The sequence below is a fragment of the Lates calcarifer genome, unplaced genomic scaffold (genome assembly GCF_001640805.2).
Source record: "Lates calcarifer isolate ASB-BC8 unplaced genomic scaffold, TLL_Latcal_v3 _unitig_5577_quiver_751, whole genome shotgun sequence".
Classification (NCBI taxonomy): Eukaryota; Metazoa; Chordata; class Actinopteri; family Centropomidae; genus Lates; species Lates calcarifer.
In genome coordinates this window covers 42,814-62,099 of record NW_026117602.1, presented here as the reverse complement: position 1 = coordinate 62,099, position 19,286 = coordinate 42,814, and the positions used below count along the sequence as shown (strand labels likewise).

Here is a 19,286-nt window from a genome sequence, read left to right as displayed (position 1 = left end):
TCTGGACTCTCATAACTCCAAATCTGACGACTTTAAAGTAAACAAACATGGCGGACGATGTGTCTCTTGTTTGTTGTGCTTCCGTCTTCAGTCAGCTGCTTACTGATTGGCTATCGTTTTGTTCCATGTGACAATCCACAGATTCCTCTGTGTTAACCCCACACAACAGGATTTCTGATCAGAAATATTGAACATGTTTAATATTTATCGTGCCAATTTAAAATCATTCTGAACACACCTCACACCACAGGAAAATCTGACAAGATCATCTTCACAACCATCAGATAATCAGACCTTCGCCGACATTGATTCGGATGGGGGACTATCTTGTAGTGTGTACCCAGCTTAAGTCTGAAAATGTAGGATCTAGAACTCTTCTACTTCATGTCATGAACTTGTTAATACTAGAATACCTTGAAAGACCTTTACCCACCAAATTCTAATCAGTTCATCCTTGAGTCCAAGTAAACATTTCTACTAAATTTAAAGAAATTCCCTCTAGGTGTTGCTGAGTTCAGGAGAAAAGGATAAACGTACTGACAAATGGACGACCTGAAAACGGAACACTTCCGACTATGACTGTCACTGGTGTGCAGTAATAAAAACGTACAACATCTCCTCAACTTTATTCCTCCCGTGTTTCCTTTCCATCAGATGTAATGAAAGACAAACATGTTTGTGATTCCACATTTCACTGTTCGCCCATAATTCACCACGCTGTCTACAGCTCTCAGGTAATATTACAACACTGCTTCTGGAGGCCTGACAGTGGTTTTGCATTACTTCTGATTGGCAGAGCTTGACTCACATACCCAGAATGCCACAGATATGGCAGCAAGGACGAGGAGGTGGTGATGAAAACCAACTCGCGGACAAGCCATTGGCTTTATCTCCATTCTCCAGCCGACAGCGACCTCTGATCAAAGACAAACTCACAGGTTTAAGTGCACAACATCCACATGAGACAACATTTATTTCAGTTATTAAAATACATCCATTCATGTGACTTCAGAAGTTGCAAAATGCATGAAAACACTGGAGGTTTTTTTCAATTTTTTTTACCCAGTCCATAAAAAAATCACATCGTCCTTTTGCTGCAAATAAATAAAGTCAGAAGTGGCATTAAAGTGGAGTTATAATGCCGCTCAGGATTAATGATGCTGATGCAAAAATATACAGACAGAAGCTCGTCTCAGCTTGTTTTTGTAACAAAATAGTGGAGGTTAATGTGATCATCAGGAGCCTTGAAAACATGAAGACACAAGGTGAAATAAATAGAATAAAATGTGTCACATTACGGGCTGAAGATCTGAGCCCACGAAAAAAACTTATAAAACAGTTTTTTTTGAGTCTTGTGTGTTTGGAAACACCTGACTGAAGATTCAGGTACAACATTCTTTCCAAACCAGATATTTATAACATTTCAAAATAAAAGACTTTAGACTAACAACTACAATCTGCTCCTGAGGACGAACATTAAGATTGAAGCCTCGAAACACAAACTGACTGCTGCAACTTTGTTTAGATCCATCAGAGATGAAAGTGTCTGTTACTGTGAGATTTGGTTTATTACAACTTTGGTTTTTATTTTAATAGATCCAGCTGCTGATCTGGTGATGTAATGTTGCTGAATAGAAACTAAGGACAATCAGACAGGTTGGACGCAAAGTCTTGAGTTATTTTAGATTATTTAGAAAAGAAAACAAAGTTTAGCAGTAAAATTCTGTCTGCTCTGGCTGCTGTAAATGTGAGCCAAGTTTGAACTCGCTCAGTGTTTTTTTAATGATATTTCTGTGTCTAGTGAAGTGCAGCGAAGACACTTCACAGTCATGTTTAAGATTTCTGATTAAGTCACATAACTTGTCCTAAAACCATTTAAAAAATTTTCAAAAAAATTCCTGTTTCCCACAGTTCAATTTGTAAGTTTTCAGAAAATGTGAAGAAATATGAACAAAATGAACGCACAGAACTGACAGAAGCCTCCATCCATATCCATATATGTATCTAACCTTGAATGGCTTTTGGCTGCTGATAAGAAATAAAGTGTGAACAAAGCTACCTAACATCCTGTGGTCTTATTAGAATATATTAATATACGTTATCACAGCTGATAGAGCTGATGGCTTGAGCTACGAAAAATAAAATTCAAGTTGTAATAAACCAGAATTTACAGTTTTGTGTTTTAATGACCAGTTTTAACGTAACACTGAAGGAACAGTTTGACATCTGAGGAAATAAACTTATTCACTTTCTGGCTGACAGTTACAGAAGAAGCCTGATATGAGTGGAGCTGCAGCCAGACAGTGATTAGCCTAGCTTAGCATAAAGACGGAAAACAGAGGCAAAGTTAAAACATTTGCAAACAGGGGTTTTAACTTTTCTCTTTTAGTCTGGATTAAACACAAGAGAACAAAAGAAATGCTTAAATGTACAGGTGTTAGCAGATGTTTAGTTTTGGATAGAGGTTTCCTGTTTCCCACTGCTTTATACTAAGCTAGGCTAACCCTCTCCTGACTCTAGCTTCACATTACTTTCGGTATCAGTCTTCAGCAATTTCAGCAATAGTGCGAAACATCTTTACCAAAATGTCCAACTGTTGGTTGCGATACAGAAACAACTGCAGCACTGACGCAGGATAAATGTGCGACTTTAATTAGTGCATGTGTTGTTGTAAAGCTGAAGGATCCATTTGTTTCTACACATTCAAACAAAGACAAAACCTGTGAATTAATACTTCATACGTCTTTATCATCTACTTTCCAAGGACTTTAAACCAACCTTTTTACAGTCATTAATGATAAAAGCTGCCACAGTTAATGCCCAATTGCATCAAATATTCAATTAGCTTTTATTCCATAATTGCTATGTGCAACATTAAAAACGCACTTTTAAAATACTGTGCATACATGTGAAGAACCTGTGCATGTTCAAACAGCTCTCAGACTTACTGACAGGAGTTTTAAGTTGTTTCTCTATAATACAAATAAAACTTGCGGTTTTTGGTGCATGTTGCAAGTAGAAAAACAAAACAAAACAAAACAGGAAACACACCACCAGTCTCTGAGGGAACACTACAGTAACTGTCAACACAACAGCACAACACAAACACCGTCAGGTCGACTGCTCGGCCAGTCTTAGGGGCAAAGTGCAGACTGTTTTTAGGCAAACGATATCCTGACCCCTGTCCCACCCCCGACAACCTAAAACCCCCCTGACCCGTGACAATGTCATGCTGAACCAGGAGGAGGCACAAACTGGACACAAAGCTTTAGTCCAAAACAAAAAAACAAAACAAACTACTTCATGCCAACAATATACAGCTCTGACTATTCATCATCATTCCAGGTAAAATAGTACATCTGTAAATCAGAGAATACAAAAATACTTCATGTTTTAAGGTTTCTAGTGGTCTGGGTTTAGTGACTGAGACAGGTCACGTGTTTGAGCCTTAAGGGAATAATATATATATTTAATCTTTTTTATTTAAAACTGACCACAAGTTTATTCGACCACGTTAAGACCCGATGGGAGCAGCTGAAAATAACATTGATTGAAAGACGGGATTCAATCGTCACAGGAGACCACAAACAGACTAAACTGTACATTCACTTCAAGTAGAGGAGAATCCATGCTCTGAAGACGGGAAAATAATAATAATACTAATAATAATAATAATAGTAATAATGATAATAATCTGCTTTTCCAACTATTCAATTCAGGAGTTTGAGAGACTAACTAAACTGGGAAATCATTTTTTTTAAATGAGCCACAATCAATCAAACCACTGTGTTTTTGGTCGACATACAGAGTCGTGTGCAAAGTTCCTGGTCGGAGAAGCAGTGCTTGGTTTCTCATTGCATTGATTATTTTTCTTCGTAACAGTCAATGCCATGGGTTGTGAGGCTTGGCGGAGTTGAACCAGCAACTTAAGTTTAGTTTACAATCTACAGAGAGGTTATAAGAGCCATATAACACGCCCCGGCCGATCATCACTGTGGTAGGCAGGCAAAGACAGAGGAGGGGGGGGCAGTGGTGATATGAACAGCTGATGTCCAGGTTTGACCCTCATTCTTCACCTTTGGCCCATGTTTGAGGTTATTTTAAAGCAACACTGGGCAGTGAGTGGTTTTTGGTTTGGGACAATGTGCAGAACTAAATCTGGATGTGGAGAAGAAATTCCGACCTTAATTGCAACAGAAACTTTGTTGCAGAAACATGTTGGACCTAAATTTTTGATGTTTCTTCTTTCAGACTTTTCTCTAACCTTTTCTTTTTTCATAGGGATTACAGGATAACTGTCTGTTTCTGCTGAAGGATCTGCAGACGACCAAGAACCTTACAGGAGCTCAGGACTAAACCTTTGTTTTGACCGGAGGACCCAGGGATGGTTGGATAGTTCCATGTGCTAAAGAAGTCTCTGTTCTTGGGGAAGTACTTTCTGAAAGGATCAAGAACTTTTGGGGTGAGTTTTGCAGAGCTAATGACCCTGTCGTTTTTGTCATTGGTCTAATTTGTCCCATCTGTACATTTGTTCAGACTTCTAGTTCCTGGTTCAAGTCCTGAGTTAAGTTCCTGTGGTTCACTGACACCTGGAAATATCTGGTTAAAGAAAGGATTGTTTTCAAGGATGAGAAGCCAAAACTGTTCGGATCTATTTTTAGTAAAACCGTCCGATCCACTTCATGGTGGACAGCTCCACCAGCTTCCCACTGAAAAGCTTTAATGGATGACCAATCAAACGTACATTTGCCAAAACTTGTGGAGGTTAGTTTTCGAGTGCACCTGTAATGGCTTCATTATTGTTTTCTCTTTTTGTCCACAAGGGGGCAGCAATGTGACCGTTCCAACTGTCCTAGTAACAAACAAGGAAAGGCCGCGCAAAATTTTCAAGAATAAGGATTGAACGGTTGGTCTGGACTAAGTGGTGAATCTCCCTCACCTACAATACGAAGTGCTGCTCAGCTGCTTCTCTAAACTGGATTGGACCAAACAGAACGAGGGAACCACTGACCCAATGCTAATGTGAAAGCTGTGTTGTTAAAATCTTGCCCAGTGTAACTTTAAAACCTCATAAGTGTCTGAGAACTCTACAGTGTGCTGCTCAGTATCTCTGACACCTGGGCATTGGTTTGATCATCTGAATCTATGTCCTGGGCAGCGGCGCCCTCTGGCTCCTCCCCCTCCCCTCCAGATTCCACCTGTGCCACCACCACCGACACACCTGCAGCCGCCACAGTCTTTGTCCTCTCTCCACCCTGCTCCTCCTCCCAGCTCCTCCTCTCATGGCCTGGCGACAGCTCCTTGCAGGGCTCCACGAAGATCCTGCGGACGTGGGGCCGTGGCTCCCGGTGTCGGCCCTTCCGGCTCTCCAAGATGCAGGAGGCGTGGCTGACGTAGGTGGTGCCCTGCGGGGAGGGCAGATCCCCGGGGAGGGGCAGGTCAGGGTCCAGCTGCTTGGTGTAGATGCCCTCAGATAAAGATCCGGTGTGACTCTCCCCACTCTGGCCCCTCAGCCAGCGCTGGGGCCCGCTGAAGTATTGGCCCCTGTGACTCCTGGAGAGCAGTTTGCGTTTGGCGGGGGGGTTGGCGAGGGCCCTCAGGGGACCGACGTCCTCCTGGTGGCTCTTGGACAAGGAGAGGCCCTCCAGGGTCTTGGTGGTGTCAGAGAGAGCCGGGGAGAGAGGGACGGACAGGGGCAGGTCTTTGGAGAATCTGGGGGACAGGGGGAGGGACGGAGAGGTGGGGAGGGTTCTGCAGAGGGAGGGAGAACGAGGAAAACTGGAGGTAGAGAGAGGGAAGTCTGTGGATAGAGAGGGAGAGTGGGGGAGGAGGGGTGAGGAGAGAGGAGCATCTTTAGACTTGGGATCCTTCACCACCGGGGAGAGGGGGAGGTCTTTAGAGGGGCAGACGCTGTACCTTTGAGAGGGGGCAACACAACGAAAGGATCCATTAGATTTACGTGGTAATAACACTGGTTCCTGATATCGTACGACTGGAATCTACAATTAAAGAACGAATGCCAAAAGACACCTGAGCTCGTGGATCTGGAGCACGTCAGGAGCGCTGCCACCCAGCGAATGCACAGCCTGCTGGGATAGATCCTGGGGCGGGGAGTAGAGCAGGTCCAGCTCGCGGGGGCTCAGGGCATCGCTGGAGTCGTAGTCGCTGTCTGTTGGCAGAAAAACCTCGGAGGACCCATCTTCATCTGAGCCAAGCAGAGAATCTGAAAACAAAACAAAAAAAAAACCGGAAGGTCAGCGTGACGTTTTTGGTTTAAGTGTAAAATGTAAACATAAATTCGGATTCTTACCACTGACGGCTTTCCTCCTGTGGAGTTCAGGTGAGGGTGAAGGCGTAGGCACGTAGTCCATGGTCGAGGAGGTGGAGTCAGTCTTTTGCTGGCCAGAGTCGTTCTCTGGAGCATTGGCATCCACCAGGCAGGTGATCGGCACACCACCCCGAGGCTGTTTGTAGCGAGCATACTGTAGAGCATCTGTGATCCAACGAAGGTCACGACGCATTTCGTCCAGTTGCTACAGAAAGAGAGAGCAAAACAAAACTAACAGTTATAATGATCTGAGTATCACAGAGATTTGCTCTGTCATATCTGTGCTGTAATTTCAGAGTTCCTGTTGGAAGTTTCAACTGGAAGTTTCTGGAAATTTACTGGGAAATTTTCTGCTCCTTTGCAACCCTAGCCCAGATGCGTTGCTACATCCTGGACCATCTGTAAGGGTTTCACTGTCTGTGAAGGGAGAACCACCAGAAGACCTGAGAGAGAACCAGGGTCTGTACCAAGAGCAGGGTGGAGGACTGAGACAGGTAACACCTGATTTTGGGCAGAGAAGAAGAGCTGGTCATCCAACATGATGTCCAGGTTTCTCATGAGCTTTGGCCATTTGTCATTCCCTGATTCCACTGTGAAGACTTGCTGCTTTTCCTTCTTTTACTAATCTCTGGGTTTTGGACTGTTGGTAAAACTGAAAAAAGGTTAATTGAATTTGAATGAAAAGTAAAAAATACAAATTTCAGACCTAGTCGTGCTGTCCAACACCCAGAAACACACAGTGAGGTGGAGTTTCCCTTTAACTGAGAGTAAACTGTATCATGAGAGAAAATGTGTGTGTTTGCTTTTGAGGAGAATGAAGCATGACAAAACGTTAAGCAGCAATTAGCCGACTGTCTGACAGAGAGCAGGAGAGCCCTTAGTGCCAGACGCACAAAGACACACACAAAGACACACACAGCGGGGAGACTGACAGCAGGGATGACTCGGCTGGAAAGAATGCCGAGGCTGCGATGGCAGAGCGAGAGTCTGTCGAGAGAAAAACATGAAGGAGATTCCTGCTCGTCCCACAGAGAGAGGCCCAACGTCTCAGCTCTCTTTGTTTACCAACAACAATCACACAAACCCAGGACCTGCGAAGGAACGATTTATATTCTGTCCATATGTAAAACTAAATTACCTCTGTCTGATGGGATTCTATATTTTTCTTCCTGTCAATAAATCTCATGTCCAGACGTATCTGTCTTTTTTAACCTTTTTCACAAAGTCAAAGAAACAATCACACCAATAATTATTTATTAAGAACATTTATTTGTTGACATTTACATCACATTTTGTCTGCACTTCACAGCTGTAATTAGTAATTCCCAGTAATATAATTAATTTTGGTGAGGCCCCTGAGCCTCTGTATGAACTGACTATTGATATTTCTTGTTTGAAAGCCAAAGAGCTCAGTTAAAAGATGTCAGAGACACAAAAACAGAGACACACAAAAAGAAAACCACAAAGAGACACAAAACAACCCAAAAGAGGCGCAAGACAACCACAAAGAGATGCAAAACGACCTCAGAGACACAAAACAAAACACAAAGAGACATAAAATGACCACAAAGAGACAAACATCTGTTCATGCCTGGACCCAGAGAAGAGGCATGAACTAACAAAAAAAGGACTAACAAGTTATAGATAATTAATTTATTTGTTAATTTAAGTTTTATAATTTAACTAATATCACTGTTTCTACAAGCTATTAAAACACATTAGTGAGCTTCACTGTTGCTCTTCATGGTGAGGAGGTGGATGTGCTGCTTCCAGAGGAAAATTCAGTGCGGTGGTTAGCTCTAACGCTGCAGCCTCAATGCAGTGCTCTGAATATCAGAAAGTTTCCAGAGTGGAGACGCATCTGCAGCCGATCAGACTCTGACAGCAGCTTCACAGCTCTGTGATTTAAAGACAAAGTGAGACAGATACTCTGAGGGTTTCCATGGACGTTCTGCAGCTACAGCAGCTTCGTCTGCTCAGCGTCACCTCCCACAAAAACCTCAGCGTCGCCATGTTTTACTGTGTGTATAAGTTTAGTCAATGGACACCATGGATACAGCATCTGTTCCTGACAAAGTTCATGATCGAGGATTGACTGAAACTAATGCATCTCCTCTTCCTTTCAAACATTAGAACAGATTTAATTTTTATCAGTAAGTAGAATCTGACAGAGAGAGCCCAGGGATAGATGTACAGATAAAACAGGTCTGGACAGGTCTATTTTTTAACTTTAAATTATCATGTTTCCCCCTGGTACCATTTTCTCAGAGTTAAATGCTTATTTAGAATCTATTAAGCAATGAAAAACTTTGTTGTTGCCATACGTCTGTTCAGTGAGAAGGTTTGGTCTTGGTCATTCAATGGATTTTTGACACTTCTGACTTTATTCCTGGATAGTTTTTGTTATATTTCTTAATTGCTTATGTTGTAAAAGTTCCTTCAAACTTTGCTTTTTAAAGTCTGAATAAAGCAACATTAATTCAGAATCCAATTACATGTATTTATACTAAAGTTATACAAAAATGTTAAGAAATGAGAAGTTTCTCAAGATTTGTGGCTAAATCACTTTTCACATATCAGCCCCCAAACAGAGGAGCATCAAGGATTTGGACTTTCAGGGACGTCCTGCAGCTTCTTGATGCCAGCTCTGATAAATTCAGAGATTCAGAGGTCTATGTCTTAATTCAGGCAGCTAGAACTAAACTGAAGTTATATATTGCTATAGAAAGTTTTAGAAAGTTCTTGAAAATTTTTAAGCTTTACAACATTCTGGATAATTTCCGTAAGGTCTACAAAATTCTAGAAAGTGCCTGAAAAATTCTCCTCTGTTCTACAAAATTCAAATGTTTTATTTTTTTAATTTCATGTTCTACAACATTCTACAAACATTCTTGAAAGTTCTTGTAAGGTCTAGAAAATTCTCTATCAGCTACTCAGACTGAATCCACATGGAATGTTCTGAAAAATGTGTAAGCCAGGTCACAAAAGTTTGTGGAGAAAAACTGGTGTTTTCCATATAATTTAGATATAAACAATTGGGAAATAACACTTTCTGTCCATGAACAAGAAAAATTTTGTCACATGGTATTATCCATCTTTTTTTGTTTGAGATTAAATTTGTCTTTGATTATATATATAATATTTAGTTGTTTACTGCGTTAAAACAAATTGATTTGATTTAACTGGGTGGACGAAGCAACGGATTGAAAGGAATTCAGCCCTGGACTTATCTGATCTGGGAGTGGGAGGGTGGAAAGAGATGGACAGGACAGAGGAGACAGAACTCTTATGCCCAACCAACTACAACCAGAGAAGATGATGGAGAGATTAAACTTCACCTGTCCAGAGTCAAATACCTGGACCTGCAGAGAGGAGCTGACATCACTGAACAGCTGCACAGGTGATGTTAATAATCAGTCTTTAAACAGGCTTATCAGAAGTTATTGATAATTTATCAGGAGTTACTGATCACATCTCTCTGTGTGTTTTATCTTGTTTCCTGATGTGGAGCATAAATAAACAGAGTCAGTTTCGCTGTGAAGAAGAAAAGCCACATGTGGAGCTGTGCAGACGTTTTCTTCAGACGACGGCAGCCAAAGACTTTCCTCCATCAACATGTGGCAAGTCTAAACAAACTGTCCAATTAGACGGCATCACGTCATCCTCACACTAACCCACATTCACTGCAACACACACACACACACACACACACACACACACACACCACACACACACACACACACACACACACAGGGACCTCCCAGATTAGACAAACTGAGGCACTGCAGTGTGTGTGTGACCTGTTGTACTTCTATCTTTGTGAGGACCGATTTGACCAGTTTGAGACCTTGAAAGCGAGTGAGGACATTTTTGAAAAGTGAGGACGACTTTCTAAAGTCAGATCATCTTAAATAAATATAAAAAGCGGAACCTTGAACAACATGTCAAATGTCAGCATTTTTTTGGTTAAGTAAGGACATTTTGTAGAAATTCTGGACGTGTTTAGAGAGGAAAAATGACGAAGCTTTTTATTGAAAAGTGAGGATGTCTTTCTAAAGTCAGAACATCTTATAAATGAATAAATAAACACATAAAGCTGAACCTTGAACAAGATGTCAAATGCCTGCAAAATAATTTGTGAAGATATTTCTTAGAAACAGGGTGTTTTTAGAAAGGAAAAAGACATGACAGTGAGGACAATACAAAGTGAGGACATTTTGAGAAATGAGGAGTTTTTGTGAAGTTCAAGGTTTTGGAAAGACAACAAAGCAAGGACTTTTTTTTTTTAGAAAAAAGTGGGGACATTTTGGAAACTTAGTGAGGACTTTTTATAAAGTGAAGAAGTTTGAGTTTTACACCCTGAAAGTGAGGATATCTGTGGACAGTGAGGACATTTTAAAAAATGAGGACATTATGAAGGTAAAGACGCTTTTATACAATAACATTTATTTTAAATTAAGTCGTCAGTTTTAAGGTTGAATCGTCCTCACAAGTATAGAAGTCCTCATGTTGCTCTGTGTTGACAGACGTGGCTGTTTTCACACTCACATCAATATTTTGCTGCATTTAATGACACAAACACACACAGACACACACTTCTCCACGTGCTCTGATTGGTATTATTTTTTCCCCTGACATTCCCTCGCTCTCTCTCTCAGCAATTTGTGGTCGAGGGGCCACTTTTTTCCGAGCTTTAAAATCACAGACAGCGAGTGAGACAGCTGGTTACACAACACACACACACACACACACACACACACACATACGCACACACCTCTGGCAGCACTGCGATCGGAGAGCACCCTTGTGGTTTTGTGGTCGGCCTCCATTAACGGCGGCAGTGGTGGCGAGATCTTCACAGACGAGGTTTAAACTCTTACTAGTTTTGGACGAGTGACTGTGACTTCTTCTACTCTAGAAAAACAAGCTGTTTAACAGCTAATACTCCCCACTTTATTGCATCAATAAACGTGTCTAATTGGATTACCGACTCATTTGTTTTCATACCGCCCTTCATTTTTTTCATGCAGAGAAAGACTGGGTATGAAATAAAATGATATTAAAGATGAGATTTATTCAAATCCTCTCTTCTCTCGCCTCATTAACATCTGCTTTCACACTAAAAGCCCACATTTACAAGCCTGAAAAGTCCATGCGGTGACTTCACTCCTGTTTTAATCAGTCTGAATAAATCAGAGTGAATCTGTACAGTAGCTGAAACCACATGGACGGACTTCTGAGAACAACCAGACTGAATAAAACTCAGCTGACTCACAGCTGCAGATGTGTTTTTATTCGATGTGTGTACAGTTTTTTAAATCGTAGAAATCCCCATTTAAGGAATTTTTCCCATAAGTATTAGATAATTCTGTCTCTGAATCGTTCACGGCCAAGTTAGCCTGACATGTTTCCATAAACTGGTTACCAGACTTTTTCCAGTCTGTTGTAAGCGGCAAATGCAGTAGCAAACAGGAAGCAGACGAAAAACAAACGACATATAAAGCAGGAAGTTCAGTCTGAGAAGCTAATCTGCAGACTGCAGACATTCAAATAAATCAGGAAACTATGTCAGGCTGTATATGAAGACGGACGACATGACAGCTCCTCAAAAGTGAAGCCAAAATATCTGGATCGCCCCCTGGTGGCTGGCTGCAGTATAGCTAATAAGGTAGGCCTCATGTTGCCCTCCATGTTAGTGGATAGGACATGAATTAAAACATCGCCACGTTTCGGAAATAACAATGTGTTGGGGTGTTTTAAGGGAATGGGTGCGTTTGACTTAATTTGAACGAACTGCGGGTCATTTCAAATTCATTTGATCTTGATTTTTTCTCAAAAAATGACAGCCCTAAAACACAATGAAGCGAAACAGGAATGATGATGTTACTCATGCTAACAGGTGGAGCTGTGAAATAGAGGAAAAGTGTCTGACATGTCCATTTTTTAAAAAAACATTCTTGTTATTGGAAGTCGGTCTCTGGCACCGCCTTCTGATGACATCACACGTTAAGGATGGAAAGCTGTGATTGGTCGGGTTCCAAAGAGTCATCATATCTCTTGGCCAAGTCACAGCAAGAGTTTACAACTCTATCACGTAATCTGAATGGGAGAAATCTCACCAGCAGACACTCAGGCAACGTAATAATCTAATTATCTGTAAATATATAGTAGGACACCTGAACACCTGTGCAGAGGCTTCACCTGTGTGTTTTGTTTCTCACCTGGATGTAGTCCAGGATGAGCTGATGTCTCTGTTTGGCCGTTGCCACCTCGACGTCTGTGATGGCCTCCCGCAGTGCCTGCTGGGTAATGAGGGCGTCCAGGTCCAAGACGGAGGACAGGCGGCAGTACAGACTAATGAACTTCTCCTTATAGGTGCAGAAGTGAACTGAAGAAGAAGAGAAAGAAGACAGGAAGACTCAGAGGAGGGTGGTGAAGAGATCAGCTGCTTATTTGCATGTTTTCCTCGTGTTCCTCGTCACAGGAACGTCTCCTTCTCTGTTCAGCTGTGTGATCTGAGTCATCCAACAATTTCTGCATGTGAGAGGACAGAAAATCTGGACCATGATCAGTGGTGAAATGTTGATTTCAGGTCAATCTGAAACCGAGAGAAACGGTTTAATTCAGAGGTCAGTCAGAGTGTGTACAAAGAGAGAGTATTGTGCAGTGTTTGGGTGTTATTGACACATTTTTGCGTGTCTGTTTATGTGTGTGTCTGTGTGAGAAGGTCGGCAGAGAGGCTGTCCTGCTGGAGCCTGCAGACTGATTTAGTGCTTCTCCCCGCAGACGTAGGTTCACTGGATCTGTGTGTCTGCAAACACAACAACCATGCCTGATATGCAAGGTTCATTTTTTTGTCGTAAGGCATGGAGCTGGAGAAAGTGGATACTATGGTTGGTGCATATCCAGGATTATCAGCTATCAGCAGTAAAAATGACCTCAGTGTTCCCCAATATTTTTGTGCCGCGACGTTGTCTCACTTGCAGCATGACTATGTACTTTCATATTTAGCACTATACTGCCTCTAGTGGAAGAGCATGTAATAGTTCTGCCTGTCACTACACGCCGCGCGCTTAGAGTACCAATCAGGTGAAATTGGATAATCTTCCACGGCACACCTGATGATTTCTCACGGCACACTTATGTGCCAGCAGCACACTGGTTGGGAAAGACTGGTCTAATTAGCCAATCAGAGTGAGCTTAGTCCACTTCTGCCCAGAAACTACTGAGTCATCACCAACTGCTGAGTAACTGGTTGCTATGGTGAGTGGGGCCTCAAAGGTTGACAACAGCTCATAAACCAAAACTTCAAACCCTCACAGCTCAAAAACTACAAGTCCCATCAGCACAGTTTCTTCACTGTGAGCTCCACAGAGCTTCAGTGAAGACTGATGTTTTACATGTGGACGTACTGTTTATGGTTTAGGCTCCATCACAGTTTTAAAACAGCCTTCATCTCTGTTTTTAAGAAGAACTTCAGAGCTCAGTTTAACATGGCAGTCTATGGGACTGTGGGTCAGCTGCTCTCTGTGTTTGGAGGAGATTTATTCACAAACTGTGAGTCATGTGACAATGGGAGTCACACTGGGTGAGAGAGGACACATTTCTCTACGTCTTCATATAGAAAGTGTCTGTGTAGGTTGGAAACTGTGGGAATTAAAAGATGTTTGAATCAGATTTTTATGGTAAAATGTTCAGAGGTGACAGAGTGATGATGTCACACACTCTAATCCTGAACATTCCATGCAATACACACCCATTATAAACTCTGACACTGGTAAAATAAAAACATAAAATTTAAACTGTGATTTCATTCAAAACTATAACAGCTATCAACATGAAGATTTAACTGAAAACAGGCTCAGGTCATGTGACCTGTTTAAAGTTTCAACCATGTTTCTATGTGAAAGTATGAGGAAATAATGTGGCTCCAAAGAGGCCTGGGTTTGATCATTTTCATGATTTACGTTGTCATGGTTACTAAAAACGTTACTGTAAGACATAGCACACTATTCCTGATCAAACCGCACATTTTGATGTTTGCTGGGGTTTTCTGAAAGCTGCAGGACTAGTTACATAAGAGGAATAATAAGAAGAATATACAGTGTTCAAACACTCCACAGCAGAGCTTAAAACCAGTGAGACTCACCGAGTTCAAACATCTGCAGAGGGAGGTGGAGGAATCCTGACAGGGGGGTGTAGGGGTTGGACTGTCCGGGGGCAGAGCAGACGTTGTCGGCCGCTGGCAGCAGCAGCAGGAAGGAGACGCCATGACCGAGCTCCACCACCTCCTGGCTGTAGAGACGGAAGTGACGGGCCTGCACACACACAAACATTGATTCAGTCCAGCCTAAACCCAGAACCAGGTCTTGACTCCGACATGTGGTGGTTCACCTCATGGGGGCCTGGTCTTTGTATGACTAAAACCTGGAGAATGTGGTCAAACAAACTAAGTACATTTTGGTCTAGATTTCATCACTTCATTTTAACTCCCTGTGTGCATGAAATGTGTTGTTAAGTGGCGGTGGTGGCGGTGTGTACCTGGTGCAGAGGTAGGTTGATGTGTTTCAGCAGGGACTTGATCGCCGTTTGCAGCTCGTAGTACAGTAAGGGGGCGTGGCTCTCCGCTCTGGGCTCCGCCTCCTCGCCCTCCTCCCTGCTGTGGTCCTTCTCACCTGCAGCCGACAGAGTCTGGATCCAGTCCCACTCCTCCCTGAACACAAACAACACAGATATTTAACACTGAAGCATCTGGTCATTAAAATTGACTCTGACACTGGTCAAAACACTCTGTTCTGATTGGTTCACAGTTCTCGATTTATCAGATGATCTACACTCAGTGGCCATTTTATTAGGTACACCTATACAATCTAATGCAACAGCTTGGCCATAAATTTTACCTTTACAAAGACAATAATGTTTTGAGCTGTCACTGTTGAATAGGCATTCATCTTTCTATCTCGAAACTGTAGGTTGCAGTAGCTTAACTAACACCAAACATAAAGTTTTAACAAAAACGGACCTTCTGAACCTTGATAAAGGGAGATGTGGCAGAGCTGTTGTACTAAATTGTATTGGATTGTACAGGTGTACCTCATAAAGTAGCAGGAAGTGTTTGTTTCAGCATTCAACTATGACCATGAGCTTCCTTTGAAGGTTTTCCTAGCATGTCCAACTAGAAGGAGACCCTGGGTTAGACCCAGAGTAGGTCTGAATGATTTTTTGAATTTAAACTGAAATTGTGTTCATTCAGTGACCCAGGGGCTAATCGTGTCTCATCGACAGTCATGCTCACCAATCAGAAGTGGCTCAAGTCAAAGGGACGGTGTATACACCCACTAACAAAAAAGCTCATGTTATCTTAAATTAGCCTATCACATCTCACAAGAAAAGCTCCTACAAGCATTGTAAGTCTCTGCAAAGTCATAGATGGTCCAAAAGTCAGATCTGCTGATGGTTGCTCGGCTAACATGGAGGCTAGCCCTAATCCTTTTGTCCGTATATAGCTATTTAGACCACCGATCCCAACCCACCGACCCATAACAGTTATCCTGGATACTGAACTGAAGCTTGACTTTCAAAAATTATATCGCAAATCAAATCGCAATTGCAATATCTGTCAGAAAGATCGCAATAGATACTTTCCCAAAATTGTTCAGCCCTAGCCCAGAACATGATGGAGGGATTACATATCCCATCTACTCTGGGAACACCTCAGGACCCTCCAGGAAGAGCTGGAATACCCTGCTCAGCCTCATCCTGACCCCAGATAAGAGGATAAGGATGGATGGATGGACTTTGCACTGAAACCTTCACACTGTAGCATGTACAGGTGGAAAGTTTTACCTGTGAGGAAATAAAAGCTTCATCCTCTCTGCGACTGATTCTTATTGAAAAGCTGAAACACTGAGAGTGTGTGTTTTCTGCACAGATCCCCCTGTGAGAGTGTTAAATGGCCTCTCTGTGTTCACCTCACCTGAGTAATCGCCTCCGCCACCTCCGACCAAAACAAGCAAATAAATCAACAACCGGCTCATTTACACAACAACGACCTCACAGTCGGGAGAGCAGAGACAGAACAGGCAGCTTTTTATTTCCACTCGTTCATTTTCATTCTCAGGTCAGATCTCTCAGACACAGAGCTCCAGTTCTTCCTCTTTTTTGTTTCTCACTTCACACTTTCCAATCTGTCCGGTGATGTTCAGCATCCAGGAATTCTTGTGACAGAGGCCAAAGAGCTCAGAGCCAATCAGATTGGATTGAAGGAGCGATGTTACCTGAACACTGACTCTTCCAAGCGAGTGAAACACAAGCAGGAAGATCACATATTTGTGAGCTGGCACTAATCCCAGGGCAGTCAAACTTAGACTGTAATAATGGACGATTTTCTGAATAAGAAAACAAACTTATTGATTTGGCGTGCAACAGGAAGCATCAGTCGGACATATCAACGTGTAGTTCAGAGTTTGTATTTCCTTCAGTTCCCTCCCACTCTCAGGTCCTTGGGTTGAGAACATTGGCTTCATTTCATCACGACTCCCTTTCTGCATATTCAACCACTCTGGCCTTGGGATGAGAGTGAGCATTTTTTAAATTGAACATTAAATGAAAACCTTGAGGTGAAATCAGGTTTGTAGTGAATGTTTTCTCTGTGTTTAGAGAACAGGGGTCATCAGGACAATTTGCTGTTAGAAGGTAAACTCAGGTAAAACAGGATTTTCATCAGTTGAGACGTCAGATTTAACTAGCGGACAAAAACAGACATCGGGTGGATGTGATGTACCTGGAGACGTTGGCGTTGTCTCGTATGCGGCTGTGACAGAGCATGTTGGGGGTCCGCTGGGACACCAGGACTTTGATCTGGTCTACAGAGCTGCTGAGCTTCAGGTAGCCCAGATAGAGACCTGGGGCCAGCCGGTGAGTGCTGCGCCGCTGGTACGCCAAAATGTCCTGGAGACCAGAGACAGGAAGAGAGGACACTACTTAGACTGTACTTGAGATGGTTTTTACAAGACATTTGCAACCCAAGGTCCTGGTTCTGGGCCTCCCGTTCTTCCTCACCTGTATGGTGATGATGAGGATGTCAAGGGCGTAGGGCTCCTCAGGTGTAGACAGGGACTTCCTCTGGCTCTGCAGTTTGGTCACCTGCATCCACTTCCCACTGAACAGGGAATGCTGGCTCTCGGTGTCACGGATCGTCACCAGCAGCACGTTCCCGTGGCGGTCCTTGATTGGCTCGTAGTGGACCCGGCCCAGGTTGTGGGTCCCCAGGAGGTTCTGCGGGTCAGTGAAGCCAATTACATGTTAGAACAAGCTTTAGAAAACTGACAAATGATCTGCAGAGTGTGAAGGACATTTAATCTGGGTCTTATTTCTAATGTGTTTGGGTGAGCCCTGACCTGCAGCTGCCCGGCGGCGGTGAGCATCTTGTGCCTGGCCTGCAGGGTGGAGGACGACGACATAGACACCGACATGCTCTGTCTCAGCCACCGGACGTCCTCCCACATACAGGACAGCTGCAGAGACATACACACAATTAACTACAGAGAAACTTGTTAAACTGCAGAGCCTCATAAAACAAACTGCTATTTGTTCGGTGGCGGCGGCAGCAGCCTGATGCCTGGAGAAGAGAAGAGCAGATCACAGAGACGATTTAAAACTCATCCAATGAGGGTTAGTGTCAAAGTGTCAAATCACCTAACATCTGATTTCTCCAGAAACCAACAGGAGACACATCGCTACATATCACTACCAGACTCCATTGACAAAAACAGCAGTTTTACTGGGAGCTGCTGGAATACCACTGCCTCCATCTGTTAGTGTGTTCGTGATATTGCGTGACTTTCAGTGGTGGAAGAATTATTCAGATTTTTACTGCAGTAAAAGTACACACAACAACACAAACAAACAAATAGACTGGAGGCAGTGGTATTTCAGCAGCTCCCAGTAAAATTCCTGTTTTTGTTAATGGAGTCTGGTAGCGATGTAACAGCTGGATAGAGGATGAGACAAAGAGAAAAAGATTATTTTACAGATGTTAGCAGCTGTATGTGGATGCACTCTGAGATAAAGGAGGAGGAAGTGACACTGGGAAACTTCCTGACCTGGTTTCCCGTCATGCTTACATAAATAAACAGCTGTTTCCATGGAGACACTTTTTGTAAGGTTAAATTTCTAGAATATCTTTTTCTTTGAGCTTTGTTAGTGTCTGCTTTCATGCTGTACCTTAGTGAACCAGAGGAAGTCCTGCATGAGGGAGCTGCTGTATGAGTCGTCCACCTCCACGATGGGGATCTGGTCCTCCGCTGTCACCAGTAAACTATCCTTATGGTAGAAGACAGCGGCCAGGTAAATCCCCCTGCAGACACACAGGAAGGTGAAGGTGGTATTTTATGGTACGTTAACGATAATACAGCAGCTACAGCTGATAAAATTAAAAACTCCACGTCAACACAAACCTTTTTAGTGTTTTCACAAACTTGTTGGAGGAGTTGAAGAGGTGTTTGAGACTCCTGGAGACGGACTGCTTCCTGCTTGGGTTCTGTAGCTTGGATGTATCTGAAGACAACAAAAGACAAGAAAAGAAGAGGAAAGTTGTCAAAGGTTTTATGCACAATTCTTTCTCGCAGTTTTCCCAGATGTTGGAGGTCAGTAGGGTCGAGTCACTCTCCCATGCTGCCGGTCTGACTGACTGTTATCTTATCTCCTTCATTCGTTCGGCTGTCTATCTCTTTTCCCTCCCGTCCTCCACCTCTCTCCCCCTCCGGCCGTCCTCCGGCCCCGAGAGGACGGCGGCCGGCCGCTCAGCGATGCCAATCTCCAGACCACAGCGCCCCTTTTTACTCTGGTTAATTAAGCGTCACGTAATTACCATCTTGTAAACAGACGACAGACTGACGCTCACAAACATGTTGGCTGAGCTGCCGTTCTGCCCGGCGGCTCGGCTACAGACGACCAC

At 43.0% G+C, this 19,286-nt stretch overlaps 1 protein-coding gene across 1 annotated transcript in view; it reads right to left on the bottom strand.

Moving 5' to 3' along the window:
* Positions 1-939: 939 nt before the first annotated feature.
* The window catches only part of ankfn1 (ankyrin repeat and fibronectin type III domain containing 1), a 44,102-nt gene continuing 25,755 nt past the window's right edge, over positions 940-19,286 (bottom strand). Inside the window, 11 exon segments of the mRNA XM_051069001.1 lie at positions 940-5,916; positions 6,031-6,223; positions 6,311-6,533; positions 12,550-12,716; positions 14,478-14,646; positions 14,870-15,041; positions 17,112-17,278; positions 17,390-17,605; positions 17,728-17,844; positions 18,554-18,686; positions 18,787-18,886. Coding sequence (XP_050924958.1) covers positions 5,088-5,916; positions 6,031-6,223; positions 6,311-6,533; positions 12,550-12,716; positions 14,478-14,646; positions 14,870-15,041; positions 17,112-17,278; positions 17,390-17,605; positions 17,728-17,844; positions 18,554-18,686; positions 18,787-18,886 — 2,486 coding nt within the window. The 3' untranslated portion in view covers positions 940-5,087.